Raw genomic sequence first — 24267 nt, 5'->3', positions numbered from 1 at the left:
ACCCTTGAGGATTGGAATTGGCTACCCTTCACCCAACTCTGGCACATGTAACTGACAAAGAAACGTGAAACTGCATCAATTATAGCCATACATTATAACATTGCGCTGACTGTGCGCTGACTGTCTCCTCCCCTATCTCCTCCTGTAACCGCTTCTCAGAATAAAACTGATGAACCAAACTACATTTGAGGAAACAGTCATTAACACAGAGTCCAAAATGCCCAATTTGCACCTGTTATTAGAGCAATGCTTCAGGTGGGAGAGACACATGCAAATGTCTTTAAAAAAAATTGCTACATTTTCACCAATTATCTCCAGAGTTTTGCACAACTGGCAGAATATAATGGGTTGGTCATGTAGCCTGTAAACTTTTTACATTTTTTGCGAACTTCTGCACATATTTTGCCAATCCAGATATTAGAGTTGCCCATATTTTAACTCCTTTCAACATCAATGCATCAAAAAGGTTTAACTATCCATCACTCTCTGATCATTACCCAAGGGGTTCACCCTTTCTCCCAACATTCCTCAAGTAAATGAAAGCGAGAGACCATTTTATCAAAATGACCTGATATGGTCTTTATCTGTGAACGAAAACATAACTTTCTAGTTACAGATTTAGGACAAACTGAATTAAATGAAAGACTTACCCATATCCCAACTCCAAGAACGAAGACAAAATAAACAACCACCACAATGATATCAGGCACCCCAAATTTAACATTTTGGGGAAGGTCTTGTGGGGCTTCTGTAGCATTCATAGCTTCCACCGGAGTGACAGATGCACCTGTTACAGAAGAGACATGTCTGCCCTGTTACATCCTAACTCGCTGTTAATAACTAACAAGGGTTATCACAGAGCAGAAAAATATCCAGCAATCATTGATTATTTCACAGGTTTTGTGTATCAGCAAATTATCAGGTGTTGGTTAATAGTGAAACATCCTAATGCCTCCGTGATGGATACTGGTTGTTCAACTGAAAGAAGTCTAATAGATCAAAAAAGGAGCGTAAATTAGAGATGTGGACTTAACCCCCCACTTCACTTTTGGGTGTAAAAAATGTTGAGTTTTTGTTTTACCAAAACAATTGGTTTTAGTCTATAGAGAGAACACAAAAAATCCAGCCCCCCTAAAAATCCCCAAATCCAAACTAATTTTAGCCCAAGGCTTGGATCCGTGTACTAATCCTAAACCGAAAACAAGGCAAACTGAACTGAAAATGTAGATTGCATTCTTTACAGTGTTGGAAATGTTAGAATTTGGGGATACGAGTTGGGCAGGTTTAGGTCGGTAGCAGCAAAAAACATTTAATGCCAGGAACGGTTCTGATTTACAATCTTTATTGATTACACACAGCATACATTCCTTTTGGAAGGAGAACTTTGGATATCTTGCCTAATTTACTGCTAAGGGAGATTAAAGATCGTCTTTCCAGGGGCTGGGCTAGCTAGGAGTGCGAGTGTGTTTAGAGCAGGGGTTCTCAACTCCAGTCCTCAAGCCCACCCAACAGGTCAGGTTTTCAGGATATCCCAGCTTCAGCACAAGTGGCACAGTCCTCAAATGAGCCTCAGATTGAGCTACATGTGCTGAAGTTGGGCTATTCTGAAAACCTGCCCTGTTGCGGGAGGCTGGGAGACTGGAGCTGAGCACCCCTGCCGTAAGCATAGTAGTTTATACACTGGCGACACACTTTATTCGAGCTCGGCTAGTCCCACGAATTCGGGTATACCCGGGTGTATTGAGGTTTGTGACTGTTTTCTGCCCGAGTGCATTGAGGTATTTTCCAAGCAGGGATTGAAGCATTTTATTCCCGCTGGCTGCAATACTGCACAGTATATATATATATACTGCATTACAATTCATGAATTTATGCCATCTGGTAGACACGCGAAGCATTGCAGCCTATTAAATCCTAATCATTATCATTTAACAGATCAGCCGCCCGTCAGCCAGGCATGAACCCAGGCTGGGAAGGCAAACGCAACGGGGCTTGTCAGAGGTGAGGAGCGGCGCATTCCAGGTATCTGCCAGGTACATACCGGGTATTTGCTCGAATAAAGTGTGTCGGTGCAGTAGTAGAGGCACGCGCGACAGAGCGCATGGCGCTCGAGCGATCCCTGTGATGGGGAGTCGTGGCCGTGACGATGCCGGTTTGCCCTCATTGACTGAATCACTCACGTGACGCGAAAAATCAAAAAATTTTGTCGGCTTAAGATTCTGCAGCGCGATCGCTCATACAGTAGTAGCACACACTATGGCCGGCCCGATAGAGCATCTGTATTTTGTTGCTGTCGTACGCACTATAATCGCAGCTTTAGAGCACTTGTAGCGGCGTAAGAATTCCAGTTCATTGATATTAGGATTGAATCAAAATGCCAAGCATACAATAGGCCAGGGGTGCACAAAGGTTCCTCCATGCGTCCCCCTTTCACCCCTCCACGGCTCCGGCATGAAATTATGTTACCCCGCGGCGTCATTTGATGCCAGGTTACCATGGAGACGCGTCGCTGTAAGTAAAGTTACAGAGGCCTCGCGCGATCCCATTCATTTATTTTAAATGCCTTCGGGGACGCGTGGGGCCTTTTTAACGGCCTCACACCCCTGCAGTTGGCTATTGTCTGATTTGCAAGGATGCTTTCCTTCATACTATAGCTTATTTGATGTCACCGCCATTTTGTACGATTTTTTTATGTGAGTATTTACAATATCTTCAAAATAAACGTTTCTTTTTATGTGCTAAAACCAGAATGCGGAGTACTATTATACTGGATTAATAGAGACTGATGGACATTTTACAAGCGAAATCTATTCTGGACTAACTCCCAAGTCCCAAATTGTTCCTAATTCTACATTGGGAAATGCTTGCAACTTATAACCTCTATAACCTTGTCATGTAGATGCTTAATTATCTACATGACAAATATAATGCACTTTTGGCAACAACAACAAATGACATTTTTTCATATTCTTACCTTCAAAATAACGTGCTCTTGATCGCTCGGTGTACATCTGTTATGTTGAATGAATGTAAAATCACAAATGCTTGAAACATTGTCTCTCTTAGTGAAGTTGTTTGAAAGGTGGACTGCCTCAGGTGCATGTTAGCTCACTAATTACTGAGATACAGGGGTGTGTGCTGCAGGCTGCCCCAGCATATACCTGTATGCAGTGAGAGATACAGCAGTAGCTGCTAGGATTTTAAGATGCATGTGCAGCCTGTTTACTGGCAAACTGATGTGACAAATATGTTGCTGAAGCCTTTTCATATCCACAAGTTAGTTCTCTCCTTAATAAGGTAATGCATCTTGTAATTAAACTCTATTACAGTACTATAATACTGTCTACAGTAGTAACATCTGTGCCATATTATAAATGCTTTATAAAAGGGGTGAGATTACCCATCATAAATGTTGTCATAGCCCTATTCTTGGCTTTAAATGAATAAATCTATGAATATGGATCATTCCTATTTGTTTATATTAAATGGAAAAAAAAATCCGTCATTTAGAGTTACTATTTAAGTGCATTTGTAATTTGTCAAACATATGTAATGCACTGCAAATGTCATATGTAATACACCTGCCATTCATGAAACCTTATATTCCCTATTTATGCAAACACAACTGTTATGTGTAATGCAAAAAACAGATACATTGTGTAAGGGTAGCCAACTCCAGTCCTCAAGAGCTACCAACAAGTCAGTGTCACGGGAGACCAGGATTCATTCATAAGATCAAGGATCAGACAGGACACAGATCAAATAAACTGGTGTTTATTCCAGCCGGAGCCAGCAGACACAACACACTATCACCAAATCAGCTATACTCACTCCACAATGAAATACAGGGGGAAATCTAGCGCTCATGCTTGACAGCGGTGACGTCATGGGAAGAAAAAAACATGGGAAGAGGGAGGGAAATAGAGGGGGCTCGCGAGATGTGAAATGGGAGGCTTGCAAGACCGCCAACACGGGGGTGGGGGAGGGAGGGCCAGTCGTTATTCTAGTCCTGGGCCCCCGGGAAATCTGTCTGCGACACTGCTTACCTGAATGGGCTATACTTTGGATGCTGCTTCTTACTTGTCTTCTATGGGAGCTGCAGTGCCTTCCTTATAGTCTGGACATTTATTGGGATTCTCTTGTGCTATAGATATATTGATATACTGTTTTCTTGGCACCAGCTAGGTTTTTTGGGCCAAATGGCAGATTAAGGGGCCTATGCAGAGAGCAGCGGTAAGGGGAATAGCGGCATTTTTTGGAGAAAAAAATTCCTGTAGAAAGGCAGGTACTGGTGAGTTTTAAAAAAAAGCGCCATTTTTTTTTTTTATTTGCAAATTTCGCCGCGCGGCTGGAGAGAACCTAAATCTCTCCAGTGTTGAAAACTGCCGTATTCAGAGAGGCGCGATCGCCATCTAGTGGCTGTTCGCGCCAAAAAAAGGCGCGATTTTCAACATTTTGCTTCTCCAAAAAAATTTGGCAAGAAGCTGGAGCTCGGCGGCCGGTGGGGGGAGAAAAAAAAAAACGCGATTTTTTTTCCACAAGTTTCAACAGCGCTCATATCGCTGGTTGAAATTATCCATATGCAGACAGGATTCTAAATGCAGTTTTCGGACCTTTCTGCATATGGAGAAAAAAACTCTCCATTAAAGCTACTTTTAATCCCCTCTCCAATTTTAAATAGCGCTGCTCTCTGCATGAGGCCCTAAGTTTCTTAGTGTGACGTGGTATTTATACATTTATACATAGGTCAGAGTGGATTGATTTATTACAAAAGATCACTGGTCTTAACGAAACAAGGACAGAAAAAGCTCCCCCCCCCCCTTATCTAGCACTCTTCTCAATGTATATATGAATGAATTAAAATGTAACCTTTATTGGGAATAATAAAATAAAGTGACACATAAAACGACACTAATAATAATAATAGGTAATAGGAGTTTACCAGATCCACGATATAAAGTAATATGATCTCACCCTAATGTATGTGTATGGTGTATGGTGTCTATACCTAGACAGAGTCAGATAATTCTCTGTCTATATAAGTCTGTATATAGTGACGTAGAGAATCGATCATTCTCAGCACTATTAAGTGCTTACAGTATCTACATACATATAGAGGGCACTTAATAATAGAATATCGATGCTCCTTAGTAGGCTCTGAGTATAAACAATGCCTAGTATGTAATAGGCTATATCATGTTTAAATATATGGGCTTGTGGTAGGAGCTCCTATATTAGGCAAAAATGTTGATGCTAGTTTGATGCACCCAACTCAGAGTATAACTTGTATAGACAATGATGTATCCAATGATTTCTACTTAACCCCTAGTCTATATTATAATTCTGAATTGCTTTAATAGCTTACGATGGTGCATACCACTTCCCAATTGGTTGGGGTTATTGTTAAAATAATATCGAATCATGTAGCATGTATTCAAAACATTAACACAATTCATGATTTTATCTAATAAAACACAATGCTATATTGCGCAATTCACCAGTATAGGCTGTTGACGACTTGTTCAAATGAAAGAACCTAGTGCATCGTCAAATTAACCCCTATTTCATGAGTACTTTTAAGGGTTAATAAGCATACTGTCACCCCTGTTTGTTATTCCGTGTTATTGGAACACAGCAGATATAATGATAATACAACCCACAATAGATCACTATTGATTCTTATACTTTAATAACGCTACAGTTTTGAGTTTTTGGTGTTTAAAAACCCCATTAATGGGTAATACTGTTGGAATACAACTAATAAGTTTTTTCTTGCTGTCTGTTAGGCAATTCTGTATATTACCTTGATTTCTCTCGCAACCAATAGTGTCTGTTGTAAAAAGCCAGAGGCCTTTAACATTGTGGGGATACCGGCACCACATACCATGGCCTGCACCTCGGGAAGCAGGGGGTCCCCGGGGCAGAAATCAACTTTGTTCAGCTCAGGAGACCCCCTGCTCACGCCATTGAAGCTTAGGTTGTTACTGTCCCCATTATGGCTCTGATTCACATGTTTTGCAATTGGTGTTTCTAAGTGGTTTCTCACCGACCCTATATGGTCTAGAATACGTTTTTAAAGGGTCTTCTGGTCTTCCCTACATATTTTTTTAACCGCACGAGCATACGGCCATATATATCACCCCTGTAGATAACCAATTGATAAACTTTCGGATATCAAAACGTTGGAATTGTTTTGTTACATTTACATATTGGCATGCCTTACAGCGTTGGCAACTGTATGATCCCTGATGTTGGCTTAGATGGCTATGTACTAGGAGATCACTGAGATTTCTGGATCTTCTACTAGTAATTGAAGGATGTTGCTGTATTACTTCTTTTAAATCCTCGTCTGCCTGGAGGATATGCCAATGCCTCTGGAGTACCCCTTGTGCCAAGGCCCATTGCTTATTATACGTGCCAATAAACCTTATCAATTTTGTATTCGCATCTGTTTTTTTGTCTTTAAGCAGTTGAAAGCAGGGGTTGGATTTTGCTCTTTTGTATGCCTTCAATGGCTTCAAAGGCATAGAACAGTTCTCCCCAGGTGCCCATAGAGGAGACTGGGACAAAGAGCTACTCAAAAAAGAATCCCGGTGGATATATATGCTCAGCACACTCTCACCTAAAGGGTCAAACATGGGTTTTGTTTTTACTCCCTTCATCTAAAAACTGGCTGTTAGGCATTATACTCTCACATAGTCTACATATTTTAGCTCCAGACCTCCCAGTACGTCTCAACTGGAGGCTTTGTTTTTATCTGGGTAACCAGGTATACACTATACCTGTTACCAATAGATGATTGAGGTTTTTTTTAACTTTTTAGATTTTAATATTAATCCTACCGCAAAAACAACTTTTTTTTTATAAATAAACCATGATGACCTTTTAGGTCATAAACACTAAGTGGACATATGTGACTTTTCAACATAAAGTTATTAAACATAATTAAATACTTAACAAACCAACCCACGTATATCCCCATAATGGAAGTATGGGGATTACGAAGACTATTCTCCCATCCTGGCTCCTCAAAATATGGTGAGCCAATTTATTGGAACGTATTAATATGTCTCTAAATACATATAATGAATACAACTCACACAAAATGAGGGAGAATAAGTACCTGATTCTTCTACAACAGTGTTTCCCAACTCCAGTGCTCAGGGAACCCCAACAGGTCAGGTCTTAAGGATATCCCTGCTCCAGCACAGGTGGCTCAATGAAAATGACTGAGCCGCTGATTGACCCACCTGTGCTGGAGCAGGGATATCCTTAAGACCTGACCTGTTGGGGTTCCCTGAGGACTGGAGTTGGGAAACACTGTTCTACAAAATACTTACTCAGCCCTATGATTAATAAGAGAAACCTCTAGGGGATATTAACAACAGTTAGAACTTTCAGGCACTCATGGGGTTAATGGTCACACAACGCTAATTGACGTGGCTTTAAAGTTCCTACCTGAACATCTGGGAACTCCTCCCCCCCCCCCCCCCCCTGAGCCTTGAGAAAGCGTGTGATCACGCGAAACTCAAGAGTAGGCCGGCATATCTATATGCAGAAGCAGGGCTTCTTGGAGAAGCCAGATTGAGGCGATACTTACCCGCCAGTGGATCCCTGTTTATCGGAAGACTCAGCACCAAATAGCCTGCAGGCATGCTGAGCAGTGGAGGTGTTTTAAAACACCGGCTTGTGCTATGCATCCAGTATACTTAGCAACACAGTTACTACACTTGATGTTTTCAATGTTGCAACATGTTACAAACTTTAGAATGATTATTTTATAAACTTACAGGGGACTTATATTGCAGGGATACTTATCTTGTACGCTATCTTACGCTATTAAGTCCATCAATATATATTACCCTATATGCTGTTTACTATGGCTGATCCAACTATATAGCTATGCATAGATATAGGTACCTACCACCATATCCTGTTTACATAGAGATCAATTACCCTTATATAGGGCATTGATTTACTGCACTTTACCTAACCTAATAACAGAATACCTTATCAATGGAGCTTTCTTAAGCAGATGATTAATTTAAGCCAACCTGGTAATGTGGATTCTACAAAACATCCTTGCTTTGACATCCACTCAAATACATAGGACACATGAAGTCACTCAAGGGCATTGAACCCTAGTGACTACCTGTTATATCTGTACCGAATTATTGTGCAGCTATATGGAGAATGGATGTTCCTTTATAAGAGTTGATCTATTCACTTCATACATCTGGAAACCTAACATAATTTTTTGGGATACTAGTAATATTCCTGTAATACTGTCAGGACCGCGCCTCCGGTCTCCGCACCTCCGGTCTCCGCGCCTCCCTGCTCACCGGCTCTACTGTACAGTGCCTTAGCAGGGATACATAATGCAGTAAAAAGGTTCTGTGCTTCCTATCCCGAGTGTCAGTTGACAGCCTCACGACCACACTTGTGGGCCCCGTTAATTCCTATGCCCATATTGAGGTTGTGTTTCAGCGGCTTGCTGTGGATATAGTTGGTCCCTTGGAGAAATCTGCCAAGGGACATCAGTACATCCTAGTAATTCTGTATTATGCCGGTACTGAGTACTGGACAGTACAATCACAAAATTGCTAGATTTCTTTTGTGATTGTACTGTTCAGTACTCAGTACCGGCACTTGTTTCCTCTACTGCAGGTTTTTCCCAGCATGCTGAGGGGGCGTGGCCATCACTGCATGCAAATAATTCCTCCCCTGCCCTGCCTGTTTCCCCTTCCCGCACATGGCTGAGCAGCTTCCATCACAGCGGAGTAGTTCTACTCCTTCTTCCCCCCTCCCCCCCAGGTATCATTCTTAGGAATGGTTACCTGGTGGCTTCATCAAAAATACTGGACACAATGGTGAAAGGTGCGACGCACTCAAGACACACAAACCTCTGATCGATCCATGCTGTTTCCTCCTCTCCATGGCCTCTCCCCCAGGACTCCTGACACCTCCTCCTGATTGGATGCTGCTGGGTAATGCACAAATCAAGATGGAGGAAGCTGTCCAGCCCCCTAGCAATAGCCTGCTCTCTTCCTGCTCAGGGAAATCCTTTTTTGCCCTTCAGATCTCTCTGCCTTCCCAAAATATACTTTGTGCACTTGGTACACTTAGTACGGGCTGGCCATGCACTGGCTTCTGGTGTCTCTCTATGGCAGTGGTTTCCAACATTTTTTTGATAACCTAAACAAAACAGTGTTCGTGGCGCAAAGTGATAAAACAGTTAATATGTGCAAATGATCCCAGTGTTGATTAGCACTGAAAAACACATAATACTGTAACTCCAAGTAGAGGATTCTCCAGGTCAGCAGACTCTTTGTAGATCCTCATATGAAGAAAAGAACACAAATGCAGAGAGTATAGTACATTATCATTTACTTAAGATGACAGACAACACAGAGGGGAATGGTAACACACTCACACGTTCCCCGGTGGTAAGTAAACAAGAAGTGACTTTGGACGCACTTCAACCCTTCTCCTTAGATGACAGCTCCCAATGCGACCGCTCCACTTCTCAGTCAGGAACAAACCGCGATTGCCTCCGCCAGCTTCTCTCACCGCAGTGGGTCACCCCATGACCCCAGATGAAGTCCAGTGGGATGAAACCGGTTGGGCTTTTTTGGTGCTTTGAGGCCACCGTACCAAATCTCCTGAGAAGCCCTGATTGGAAGGAGACTGCTTAGACGACCGTGACGCGGCGGAGTGCCACCACTGCGGGTGAGAGACGCTGGCAGCGGCAATCGCGGTTTGTTCCTGACCGAGAAGTGGAGCGGTCGCATTGGGAGCTGTCATCTAAGGAGAAGGGTTGAAGTGCGTCCAAAGTCACTTCTTGTTTACTTACCAGCGGGGAACGTGTGAGTGTGTTACCATTCCCCTCTGTGTTGTCTGTCATCTTAAGTAAATGATAATGTACTATACTCTCTGCATTTGTGTTCTTTTCTTCATATGAGGATCTACAAAGAGTCTGCTGACCTGGAGAATCCTCTATTGGAGTTACAGTATTATGTGTTTTTCAGTGCTTATTAACACTGGGATCATTTGCACATATTAACTGTCTTATCACTTTGCGCCACGAACACTGTTTTGTTTAGGTTATCTTAATTTGCGGTTTTGGGGAAAACCGTGGGTGTTTAGGCTGCAGCTTGATTATATCACATTATTTGTTGGGCTTTATTATAGTTTTTTTCACCAACATTTTTTTGGTTAAGGAACCCCAAGTGAAAGTCTGAGGAACCCCAACCATCTCTAATAACGTGTCTGAGATCAGATGCATTATAAGGAACCCCAACCCTCTCCAATAGCGCGTCTGAGATCAGATGCATTGTGAGGAACCCCAACCCACTCTAATAGCGCTTCTGAGATCAGATGCATTGTAAGGAACCCCAACCTCTCTAATAGCTCGTCTGAGATCAGGTGCATTGTAATGAACCCCAACCCTCTCTAATAGCGCGTCTGAGTTCAGATGCATTGTAAATTCTTCTGTATTAGATACAATTTTCAAATTACCAGAAAATTGCTGGGAACCGTTTAGGGATGCCCAGGGAACCCTGGTTGAAAAATACTGCTTTATGGGCTCAGTGCTGAGCCCTCACTCCTTCATCACTCCTCCCACTCCTATCTCCCATGTTCTCCCACTCCTATCTTCCGCCCCCCCCCCCCAGAAAAAAACAGATCCAGAATACACAACTTTTGACTTTTTTTCCAATAAATTTGCATATTTCTAGAGTATAATCCAAAACCAATCTTGTTTTACTAACACACAAAAGATATTTAGAAACCCAACACGGGGTCAAGTGTACATGTCTAACTATAACTGATTTCTGTGTTCCCAAACAATGCTGGGTATACTGTATTTGTCCTCAAATTTGTCTCAGTTGATGGATGGCTACTAATTTCAGGTAGTTACGCATTCTTTTTACAGTTGAGAATGACAGATTGGACAATTAGTTGAAGTGAGATGATACTAATAGGTAAAGTGTGCCATTACTTTATTTACAGACTCAAAGTAGTTCTACCATTTTTTAACTTGCAATTCCATTTTCTTGATAAAGTACATTTTTATTTTAATTAGATTATTTTAGCATAATTATTTATATCTAAAATGGGGCCCACAGAGCTTTGCCTCACTGAATAAAAGTTACATAGTAGATGAGGTTGAAAAAAAGACATACTGCATGTCCATCAAGTTCATCCTACGCTAAATTTAGACGACAGATGCTTATCTGTAGTAGAATGTCTTGGAATCTGAATGGGTTAACATCTTGCCACAGGACTCAATACACTGCTCTAGCAGCCAAGCAGTTAAGGGACTGACATCTGAAGTATGAGAACCTAGTTTAAGACTTAACCACATGACCGCTGCTGTGTCCAGAGACAGACTCGGCTTGCTAAGAATTGCAAATATGTGCAGTTGAATCGCCCCGGGTGGAAGACATGATGGGGGGTGTGGTACTCTAAATTATTCAAGACATGAGGTATTATTATATAACCTGGGTGGGAATGTAACAAAGCTTGGCCAGCGGGAGAATAGGGAGAGGTGTAACAAGGACCATGAAGGGGGTAACACAGATTTACAGACCATTGGGAAGACATCACACGTGGAAGGGTCGCTGATTTTTTTAAACGAGTCTCATTGGAAACCAATCTCACACAATTTTCGTGTAGCCCCGCCTTCGAGGACTACTAGTTAGTATAAGGGGTTAACCACCTTAATGGGTTAGGTGTGTGGGATCACTCGGGTTACTCCACTCCCCATCATGTGATGCAGGGTGACGACGCAGAAAGGGATTGCACCTCTCCTTTGCTTCCAGCAATGCTGGCCCCTGTGTCAGTGAATGGGTTAATGCAGGAGTTCTCAACTCCAGTCCCCAAGACTCCCCCCCACCCCCCAAACACGGGGGCCCTATTAAAATTCAGCTTTTTTTAAATTCAGATTCAGTTTTCCGGTTCAGATTACTAATCCAACAGCCAGATTTTCAGTGATAGAAAAAAAACAAAAAAACAATGGATTTGACTTTGAAACTGTCCGATCCACGCCAAATTCAAAGAAAAAAATTGCCCATCTATAATTACAGCAGTATATTGCTTTTTATTTTATATAGCACAGCTTTTAAAAAAAAAAAATAATATATATATATATAATGTTATTCACAGATAACGTTTCTGCAAATTTTTTTTATGGAATAGGTGGTTTCAAGGATTTGTCAAAAAATGTGTTCAAAAAAATAAAAAAGGTCATTGAAAGAGCGTATCGTCGCCCAAACTCCTGACTAACAAGAGGAAAGTGAAAGATCTAAAGAATGAAACAATGACATATATTGGTACATACAGCAGTTAATGGGGGAGTATTAGAGACATTATGACCAGACACAGGCATATACTAATGGAAGATACTGACCTAAAAGAGATCCTGAAACCTACTCCTAGCATGACATGCAGATGCGCATGAAATTTGAAAGACAGGCTCGTACATAGCTACTTCCAAGCAACATCATTAAAAACATGGTTAGGACCAAAACAAACTGGGAAGTAGCCATGTGGAAGGTGCACAGCATTTAGTGCCATCATGCGACCAAAGAATTCCCCAACTCAACCCAATCTAAAACTTTCCAAATCAGGGAATTCATTAATTGCCTCACAACCGGGGTGATCTATCTAATAATATGCTCATGTGGGAAACAATACGTGGGAAAAACCCACAGAGCATAAGAATTCTTGAACATATTGGATCAGTTCGGAATCAGTTGGACACCCCGGTTGCGAGGCATGTGATACAAATGCACCTGGGGGAAAGTAATGTACTAAAATGCATTGGCATAAAACATATCCCGTGGGGGGTACGCAAAGGAGACCGGGACAGGTGACTCCTTCAGAAAGAGTGTCGCTGGATCTACACTTTAGGGACAATGGCACCAGAGGGCATGAATGAAGGATTTATATACTAATCATTTTTATAAATCCAGAAGGTCATGCAATTACCAGTTGTAGTTTATTGTGTTAGCTTACCCATTTGAGACATCATGATGAATATATCTACATATATAGTCCAGAATTAGACTAAACCGAAGCAACTTTAAATCTGAGATTTCCCATGTAATTCACCCTTACGAAGGATTTAATACATTTTATGTATTAGTATTCACATACAATCTTTAGGATAGCTTGTTCTTGTAACTTTAGCACTTAATTGATTTTTTTTAAATGAGGATCCCAGTATACAGTTGAAAAACTTATAAGGGGTAACAGACAGTTTTGACTATTTTAGGCGGTCCAAGAAAAGGTAGGTCACTCCTACATCACTAAGTAGATGTTTATACACTTAATATAACCCTACATTTATAGGGGCTTAACATTTGTCCCATATATGTATATATAAATATATGCAGTGTTCTACAAACCTATACATTTGCACGCCCCGGGCGAGTGGATTTAACATTGTGGCGAGCTCCTATTGGCCCAAGCAGCACACGTGTGGTAGTAGGGGGCGAGTAGATTTTTTTGTGATTTGTCGAACACTGAATATATGCATCGGTGTGGTTATATAGAGGTATTTGTGTATATGCATATCTGCATATGGATATACCTACACTAGTTCAAATCATAAAATTATAATATCACTTATTCACTCATTTGTTCACTATTAAACATGGGAAGTAGTATCACTAATATGGAATATTCATGCATCAAGGGACGAATATAATAGGGTTAATGTTACCCATACTAATGAGAGCTCTAATCACACGACCCCCTCTGTAGGAAAGAATTGGATCATTGCATCCATTATAACAACTTTAAGTAGGTTTAAATTAATGGATGGATACACGTTATATCTCCTCCATATGATACTTAAAACCATAAAACTTAAAATGCATAGAGCATGCTGACCAATAGTGTGAGAAATGAAAACTAATGTGGTCTATCAAGTAGAATTTTCATACTTAGCAATTTACTTCTCTGGTTATGAGATATCTCAAACTGTTCTGGGTTAACTACCTTAAATCGATGATTAAATAGCCAACAACGCAGCGTGAACGCGCACCCTCCCAACCTTGTTTGGGATTGGTACAAGGGATACTGACACCCCCACAAGAAAGAGTACTTCACATGACGGTGCGGCTACGTACTTCGACTCCTCCGCCCATGAAGAAGTGTGTGTGTAGCTCATGAAACGTGCGTAGGGTTTTAACGTGACGCCACGACGGTGGGGGTAGGGGGCGGCTTGCATCAGGAAGCAGACTGCCAGATCCCACAAGACACAGTTGTATGGCAGTGATTTGTTATCAAACCACACGGACACAAGTGTTACCATTACTGCGTATTTATTTGTTTTTATGGGATACCTGACAGTGTTTCCATTTGGAGGTTAATTTGTTTCAAATCTGTACAAGGATATATCGATGGATTGCAGCTCACATTGTGATTGATACATAATACATACATGTGGCTAAGCATGAGTTACTAAGCATACTCAAGTTTGTATGTTCTAGGGAGCTTGTCAGTTCCAACTGTGAATTCTGCATAGTATTTATCTCCCCTTTCTGACTCTGCGTGTAAGAGGTGGACGTTATATACGAACATCCCTCAAGGGACAGTATCATTAGTGGTTCTATACTAATTTTCCCCCTGTTGCAATTTTGCCCCGTTTCAGATTAATTAGTCACTTTGCCTATCACAGATTAGTCCTGTTTGTACAGACATTGCACTGCTTCTTCTATAAACAGTAACAGGTCTACTAATAGATTTTATCCTCTATATCCAAAGCTATATAGGTTGTGCATATTATCCAGTCACACTCGGCACAATACATCTTGCCTTCATATTGTGCACTGTATGTTGTACTAACTGAAACGACATACATATACTGTACCTAGATTGGGATTTATTTATCAAACTGATGGTTACCCAATGTTTAGGCTATTCTGAGTCGCCTTACCTGGGGATTTTAATATAATTTGATCGCTGTATATATGTTCACTTGCATTGTGGTTAATTACAATACTAATATTTTTTTTTATTATTTTTCGTGTTATAATAAGTTACTCTCTATATCTGTCATTCCCTTTGAAGCATAACCCATCAGGAATATTGAGATTCCATGACTTACTAAGTAATAGTATATATTTTCTGCTACACTTTTGAGTGCAATTTCTAGAGGGATCTTGTGTAAGGACATTGCATTATATTCCCTATCAATGATGGTCACAAACTGCAAAGGCAAAATAACTTTCTCTCAGTTGAAACGTATTAAGAACGATCTCCAACCGAGATTGAACGCTCTTCCCTTGATGGCAATCAAATCAGAAATATTGCATAAAACTGAATTTGATGGTGTTATTTGTGACTTTGTAAATCAAAAAGTAGATAAATACATTTTTTGTAGTAAAATGTGCAGAATTTCAATACAAGCTTTGAATGTAGTTCAACAAAAACATATTGCATTTGTATTTAAATGTCACCTATGTGGTTGGGGTCACCAATTTACACTTAGCCCAGGACCCCAAAAATACATAAGACGGCTCTGAGAGTACTCATCACACGTATTAATGGCTATCACAATGGGCCAGTAAAAGGTAACACTGTCTGCAATATAATCTCCTTGTATTTGCAGTAGTAGAATTACTGAGGGTAACCTACCTTCCAATCCTGTAGCTGCTTCTTCTAGTGTAACCAGGATGACTGGTTGTAAGAGGTAATACAATGCCCGTAAAGGCCACTTTCAACTAGCTCCTCCCTATTGAATATTTCCAGATAATTATTCTTGACAGATTCAGTCCCTTGGGCAATAATACAGGTTCTGCAGGTAAATAACAGTTTACTGAGAAAAGGTGAAAAACACACAAACACCTTGCTCACCATACAGAAGAGGTTAATTCAGACGGTGCAAAGGGAAAATAATATGCATAAACACAAACAAGTGGCCAAGAGAGGTCACTAAAAGTCCCTACAAATTGCACTCATTCCATGGTATGATGTATTTCATAAAGTACCAGTTTAATAACTAGTACCAATAGTATGAGAGTATATACACAGACCAACTGGGAAATGTCCACACAATCTAAACTATAGCATGACAAACAAATACATCAATTTTAATATATAATAAGATCTGCCGAAATACATAAAATTACAACTAAATTACAAAAACTAAAAAGATCCCCTATGGGCGAGACTGGAACAGTAAGGTGTATATAGGGGTTAATATGAACCTATACTGATACCCCCATAGAGTATGTATATGGAGATAAGGTCCAAAATATATTAACACAGCTATATAGCCTCACCATACCATCATGCAAAGTAGCAGCTACAAAACAAGGGGAAATCCCACACTATTAGAGACTAAGCATACCAGAGGAAGACATTACTATGTCACAGCTTAAATAGTTAATGCTGTTATCATAGTTGGTACAGTGAATAGGGTATATAGAAAATTCAATGTACACCAGATGGTGAGGCTATATAGCCGTGTTAATATATTTTGGACCTTATCTCCATATACATACTCTATGGGGGTATCAGTATAGGTTCATATTAACCCCTATATTCACCTTACTGTTCCAGTCTCGCCCACTAGGGGATCTTTTTAGTTTTTGTAATTTAGTTGTAATTTTATGCATTTTGTCAGATTTTATTATGTATTAAAATTGATGTATTTGTTTGTCATGCTATAGTTTAGATTGTTTGGACATTTCCCAGTTGGTCTGTGTATATACTCTCATACTATTGGTACTAGTTATTAAACTGGTACTTTATGAAATAAATCATACCATGGAATGAGGGACTTTTAGTGTCCTCTCTTGGCCACTTGTTTGTGTTTTTACTGAAAAAAAGTGCAATTCCTGACACACGGAATTGTTGTTTTGTGGGACAGATGTAACCATGCTAAGTTTTTACTTTAGTTTTTTTGGGGGGAAATAAGCATGATTGTTTTTCTTTTTCTTTGGGGCCTTTGTCAATCAAGTGTCCCAGGTCTCATCTCACCGTGTTTACAAACTAAATTTAAAACAAACAAAATGCCAGTCACCCACTCTAAACTCTTTGAGAAGTTTGTTCTACTTTGAAGACTAATTAAAACTTGCCTGCAAGAAGCATACAAACTACTGTTTAAACAGGCAACCTGTTACCTGCCCCATATTAAAAATAAATTGCACTTAACTGTTGAGTTAGAGAATTTCCAAACTACCATAAAACACACTGCTATTTTATTATTATTATTTTTATTGTTTATTTGTAAAGCGCCAACATATTCCGCAGTGTGGTACAATGGGGGCACAGTGACATCAATGACGAACTGAATGACATACAGTAGGGCCCCGCTCATATGGTGGGTTCCGTTCCAGGCCGCCGCTGTAAAGCGGGGCCCTACTGTACTGTATTGTACCTTTCAAAACAGAGATACAGAGCTCTAAACCGACTGTTTCGCTGACAAATGGCATCTGACAAGGAGTCGCGCACGCGCTAAAACTGTTGCTTAGTGGCAGCCGTATACTCAGATGCTGTGCACATCATGCTGAAAATCACCGGAAAATGGAACAAGTGCCGAACCTAATGAATATGGGTATACATTGGGAAACGCTGTATGAGCGGAACGCCGCAAAGCGGAGCGCTGTAAAGCGGGCCCTACTGTACATGTAACCCTCCCTGACGGGATTACTATTCTTGTCGTTATATAAGAGGCAATTTGAGTAGGTTGTTGCACTAAGCAATGACCTTTAAGTAAATGTTGCAAATAGTGCAACTGCTAGTCTGGCTCCGCCCACCTTCTAGGTGGTGCCTACTCTGTCTTCCAGAGTGGGCACAGGTTAAAGGGTCCTGTACACCTCCCATGTAACCATGGTGAGCGTGTGATGTCACCATTGACTATAAATATGGGGGGTGGGGGTTTAAGGCCTTAGACCCCAGGAGGAGCCTGATGAACATCTTGGAGGAAGAGGTAGGGGTCTCAATGTTCAGTGTGTAACGTGTTTAATATGAGTGTAGTCCTCTTTTATTATTTTACTATGCCAGGGAATTGCCCCTTAGTGAATTAGGCCCACTATAGTAAAGGACAGACTGATCCACATTCAGTTATAAGGGAACAGTGTGTGCAGAGTCACATTGGCTGTGCTTATACTGTACGTCCAGAAAGCACCGCAGGCTACTCAATACATAGAGTCGGATGGGAAATAATGCATAGGATGGCAGGTTATGGGGCTATCAATAAGGTGTACTCTCCTTGTAGCTGATAAGTCAGATATGTCTCCACCACTCTGGAGGTACCTTCAAAGAGGACTAGAAGCCACGTGGGCCTCCCTGGACAAATTGTATAGAGTCCAGGGAAACAGATACCTGAAAACCTGTTCTGTTTGAGAGAATAAAGAATGTCTATTTGTTTGTATAATAAAAGTCTCTGGCGCCCTTTATCAACTTGAATATCTACCTCCAAGCTTAAATATCCAGCCCCTGAGATCCAGGTAAATAGAGTCCAGTGCACAACACCTGCACTTCCACATACACCTGTGCAACCGCTGATTTTTAAGCCGGGCAAGGAGGTGTACATAAAAACAAGTGCAAACAGATACAGAAGGAAATTAGGATCCTCCTGTGAACTAACAATCTAGAAGGAGTGAGGGACAATGTTGAAAGAAAATGTAAATTGGCTGCTCCTTGTGTACCTCTGGGTGGGGTGTGGTTAATTAAAATCCTTTCACATGCAACTAAAACTCTTCTGATGTAGGGCACAAAATCTGATCTACAAAATGTCAGGGAATCTTTAATACATCAAACTGGAAAAACATCACTTGTGATTATCAATTATTTTTTGAGCACAGGCACCCCTGGAGAATTTGTAAAATCTCTGACACCCCTGGTTATCAGACCTCACCCCTTATCACTCACACACATCACACTCACCCTTCTCACACGGACAAACCCACCACACTCACCCCCTTTTTAAACACCCTTTTGTTGTGAAACTTCTTTGCTGGCAACTGAATAAATTCTCATAGGATTAAAACTCCTTCACGGAGACAAAAATGCGTCACAATCAGGCGCGTGCATGATCACGCGCGCCCTCGCTGGCTCAAAATTAGCACAGCACTAAAAGTCCTTGATGGACACGAAAAAGCGATCAGGTGCGTTCACAAGCATGCACGCGCGCCCCCGCTAGCTCCAAATTCACACAGCACTCAGTCGTTCACGCAGACAAAAATGTGATCAGGCAAGAAACCTGCCACAGTACCAGTAATTTTATAACCAAACTCGCCACAGTACCAGTACTTTTATTAGCAAACCCGCCACAGTACCAGTACTTTTATAAGCAAACCCGCCACAGTACCAGTACTTTTTTTATCTAAACCTGCCACAGTACCAGTACTTTTTTTTATCTAAACCTGCCACAGTACCAGTACTTTTTTTTATCTAAACCTGCCACAGTACCAGTACTTTTATATCCAAACCTGCCACAGGACGAGTACTTTTATATCCAAACCTGCCACAGTACCAGTACTTTTATATCCAAACCTGCCACAGTACCAGTACTTTTATATCCAAACCTGCCACAGTACCAGTACTTTTATATCCAAACCTGCCACAGTACCAGTACTTTTATATCCAAACCTGCCTCAGTACCAGTACTTTTATATCCAAACCTGCCACAGTACCAGTACTTTTATAAGCAAACCTGCCACGGTACCAGTACATTTATAAGTAAACCTGCCACAGTACCATTAAATTCATGCAAGAAACATTCAATTTAACTCAACACCAATCCAGCCATTCCAACAACAAGATCAGCTTCGACCATTGAAGCAGTCTTTCAACGGCATTTAGATACTTTACAATCCAAAATATTACTTACTTTAGTTATCATAAGTCAATTGTATCATGTATTCCAACTGATACTATGGACTATTCTGCAGAAAAATAAAATAAAAAAAATTATACTCAAAAGTTTTTAATTTAGTCAAAAACATAAAAATCAAAATACAATTTCAGTGACAAAACACAAAAGTCCCACTTCCCTAATACTCCATACACTCATACCCCACTCACCTTTTTTTCTCACCTCACACATACAGACCACCAAACTTTCTGCGCACACGCATACACATAGATACACACACACCCCTTCCGAACACAAAGCCATTACCCCTCCCTACCGGGCTGAGAGAGGAGAGGCGGATCAGCTGAGCAGTGGGCAGAGATTTTTCCCTGACGGCGGTGACACACCAGGGTTACCTTCCCATGCAGGTTGAGAAACACTACCTCGTTGAATAATCTGAATAATGTTTTTAATGAGGGGTTAGTTCAGGAAATTAAAATGAGTTTTTTCTTTGAAATCATATACCAATCCCAGGGTTGCTATTAAGTAAATAGCAATGTTTGAATAGACAATTGAGTCTGCCAAATTCCACTCTGCGAGGCAGAGTCCCAGTACTAAGGGCAGTCAAAGCTACAAGAGACTGTAGGAAAGCAGTTCTACATATATAAATGTTCCTTAGAAACAATACGGGTCACTGGGTCCACGTTGACATTCTGTATCTGGTGCCGCCTGTATCACACATCAGCTGGTATTACTTTTTGTAGGGAAGATCACTGCCTCGCGTCATAAGTGGGCGGAGTCTTCTTAGCAGGTACGTATTCATTAGAGGGCTGGGCTATCACGGCGTCTAACATCGACGTAGCCCCAATGGGAGGTGCCCAGTACTCTCTGCTACGCAGCGAGAAACTCCTTGTTTCCAGAGCAACCACGCGTCGGCGTCTGCACCAGAGTTCAGCATCACGTGTTGACTCTGTTGCCATGTCAACCCATACCCAGGAAAAGCATTCAGCAGAGTTAGGAAAACAATACAGACCGGCGCCTTAAAGTCCAAATGGGAGATATAAAGTTCAATTGATGATTGGAATGATCAATGGATGTAGATCTGGTCAAGTGGACAGCTGGTTCCTCGGTATCAGAGGTGTTAGGACATGCAGGGGAGACAAGAAGATATGATCATAGTGCAACACTGTATAAAAATGACATGCAACACATACACTTAAACAAACAGACACACACAACACTGAACAACACTAAACAATAGGCTGACTAATATAACGATAGTTTAATGATCACAATAAAATAGCAGATGACTGGTGACGAGCAGGTCAGGGATCCAGTGTGTAAAAACTGGAATCCTACTTACAGCAGGTCCCTAGGATTTGCGCAGGTAAGGATAGTCTGAGTGTCCGACAACGATGTTGGTGGTCGCGTGCCACGTGCAAGTGCCTCAGGGGCTGCCTTGGCTGGCTGCCAAAGATGGCGCCGTTTCCTTCTCCTCCTCGTGGCGTCCTTCGTTTGCGCCCGGAAGTACGTCACAGCGGGCGGGACGGGACACCAGGTAACACTTGCCGATACCAGCTCCTGAACACTGCGGGCGGGACGGGACACCAGGTACCACTTGCCGGTAACTCCTGAACACTGCGGCTCCAGGGACTGATAGAATGGTCTGCTCCTCTACCAGTGCTGCTAATAAATGATTTCTCAATGGCCCAACGCGTTTCGTGCGCATGCGCACTTCTTCAGGGGATAAATGAGCACAGTCCATGATGACTTTAAATACAGACAGAGCGCTCCTCATTGGTTAAAAGAAGCGTCCCTCACAATTCATTCAGACAAGCTGTGATTGGATATACTGCCTGTCAATCATGTCCTGTGTATAAGTCAGCCTAAACATACAACTAGACAACATGTAAAAAATAACAAACATATACACCATAAAAACACTTAAAATTATTACTGATCATGTCTATTACAGCTTATTAATCAGAATCTAGCCAATATTATATACACTTAGTGACATTTATAATGCATATTTTCATAGTGATGTGAACTCATTTGCACGCTATTGGCTTTTAAGATTGCAGCAGCTAATATTGCTGGAGAACCCATTATTATAAGAGTATATTAAAAATAGAATTATATTATATAAAAATATAAAAAAAAATATTATACATATATATTACAATTTATTAAATATAACTTAAAATTTAAACATCTTATATAAAAATGTTTATATTAAAAATGATTTTAAAATAATCATCTTAAAATCACTTTAAAAAGACGCCTAGATCGAAATCAATGTTGAGACCGTTAGGTGATAGTGTCTTTAATTCGTAGATCCAGTAGGCTTCACGCCTACTGATCTGCTTCAATAGATTGCCACCTCTCCAATTATTTTGCACAATTTCTATGGCTTGACATTTTAGACCCATTGGATTCCTATTATGATGGATATTAAAATGATGTGACACACTGTGTGTATTGAGACCTCTTTTTATGTTATAAATATGTTCATACACTCTTCTTTTATAACATCTTCCAGTTCTACCCACATATTGCAGTCCACACGGGCACTGCAATAGATAGATTACAAATGAGGAATCACAGTTAATTGATGTTTTGATGTTATAAATTTTATCTGTAACATTAGATTGGAAGGTGTCAGTGGTACTACTGAATGAACAAGCCATACATTTGGTGCATTTAAAAAAACCCTTTCTATTGCTATTAATTTTGGAATTAGAATTGTCTAATGGACAACTAGGTGCTAGACGCATCTTGATGTTTGGTGCTTTGGTAAAGATTATTTTTGGTTTCTCCGGGAGACATTTAGATAGAGTAGTATCGCACAAGAGCATGGGCCAATGTTTGTTAAAAATTTGACGAATTTTTGGCGCCATCTCGTTATATTGTGTTATGAAAGAGACTCCATTATTTTGGTTCAATGCATTTTTATTATTTTTATCTTTATATTCTAACAATGTGTCTCTCTCAATTGTCTCCACCTGAAGGGAAGCTGCCTCAAGTAGATGTTCTGGGTAACTTCTATCACGGAATTTATCCTTAAGCTCACTCGCCTAAAGCGCAAACTCCTCTGGGTTTGAACAGTTTCGCTTGAGGCGGGTGAGCTGACCCTTGGGAATATTCTGGATCCAGCTAGGGTTATGCTGGCTGTCTGCCCTAGGGACCTGCTGTAAGTAGGATTCCAGTTTTTACACACTGGATCCCTGACCTGCTCGTCACCAGTCATCTGCTATTTTATTGTGATCATTAAACTATCGTTATATTAGTCAGCCTATTGTTTAGTGTTGTTCAGTGTTGTGTGTGTCTGTTTGTTTAAGTGTATGTGTTGCATGTCATTTTTATACAGTGTTGCACTATGATCATATCTTCTTGTCTCCCCTGCATGTCCTAACACCTCTGATACCGAGGAACCAGCTGTCCACTTGACCAGATCTACATCCATTGATCATTCCAATCATCAATTGAACTTTATATCTCCCATTTGGACTTTAAGGCGCCGGTCTGTATTGTTTTCCTTGTTTTCACTAACTGTGTTTGGGTTAGTTTTTCCTGGCAGCCTGTTCACATTGTTCACTTTAATTATTCTCTACCACGTTGTTGTTATTATTCGCACTGTGATTATTTGTATTGCAATTGTACACACTTTTATTTTTATTTATATTTTTTAGCGCTAAAACACACCATCCTTTTTTTCATTCAGCAGAGTTAGATGAGACAAGCAAAAACATGATTTGAGTTACAAATATTCAAAATCAGTACATTAGAACCTGTCAAAATAAGGCTGTGTGATTGACCCAAGTATGAAGGTAATGGGTAAAAAAAGTAAACCCACTGATAGATCTATTTTGATACGCACAGCATACCTGCAGCTACTCTGTTGTCATGGCCACCTGTTAGAACGAGTAGATACCACCCTGGTGGGGTAAAAAAGCGGACACAGGTTTATAGCCGAAAAGTATATACCTGATGCCTCAGAGTATGATGTCTAAGGGTTATGTGAAAGACCCTCCAACAGAAGTAGTACACAGTGTGTTCTCCAGAACCTTAAGTATGACACCCCAGTGTACCGGGCTAGGTGCAGATTAGTGTTCCTGTACAGTACACTCCCCGTTATATTAAATCTAGCATTTGTCATTCCTGTCGTTGAGCTCTAGTTGAACCTAGAAACTTTTTGATGAGATTGACTGCTATTTTGGACACGTTTTGCTAAACTGAATTTTGTTTTAATTACATATTTTGTTAGCATAAAGGAGCCAGTGGACGCCTGAGGGGTATCCTTCAAATTAGTCCTGGTGGTGGCAGCATAATTGGTGTGTAGTGTGACGCTTTTTTGTGTGTTAGTGCAAGCAAAAGCAGAAGGTAACCCTTAGCAGGCTGGTTCTGTGCAGAGGGGAGCAGCTCTTGGGGAACCCCATCAGGCGTCTGCCTTT

The 24267-nt window shown here is 40.8% G+C and overlaps 1 protein-coding gene across 2 annotated transcripts in view; it reads right to left on the bottom strand.

Moving 5' to 3' along the window:
- The window catches only part of SLC5A9 (solute carrier family 5 member 9), a 49147-nt gene extending 33364 nt beyond the window's left edge, over positions 1-15783 (bottom strand). The window contains exons 1-2 of one of the 2 annotated variants that reach the window (XM_075616278.1): positions 15646-15783; positions 651-787 (exon numbers count right to left, since the gene is read on the bottom strand). In XM_075616278.1, the coding sequence (XP_075472393.1) occupies positions 651-761 (111 nt within the window). In that variant the 5' untranslated portion in view covers positions 762-787; positions 15646-15783. Of the gene's footprint in view, positions 1-650; positions 821-15645 lie in introns of those variants that run through there. The other variant, XM_075616277.1, reaches the window with a different exon arrangement.
- Between the last annotated feature and the right edge of the window lie 8484 nt (positions 15784-24267).

The sequence above is a fragment of the Ascaphus truei genome, chromosome 10 (genome assembly GCF_040206685.1).
Source record: "Ascaphus truei isolate aAscTru1 chromosome 10, aAscTru1.hap1, whole genome shotgun sequence".
NCBI classification, from domain to species: Eukaryota; Metazoa; Chordata; class Amphibia; order Anura; family Ascaphidae; genus Ascaphus; species Ascaphus truei.
The sequence above is the reverse complement of the archived record's forward strand: the minus strand, read 5'-3'. Positions and strand labels throughout refer to the sequence as shown.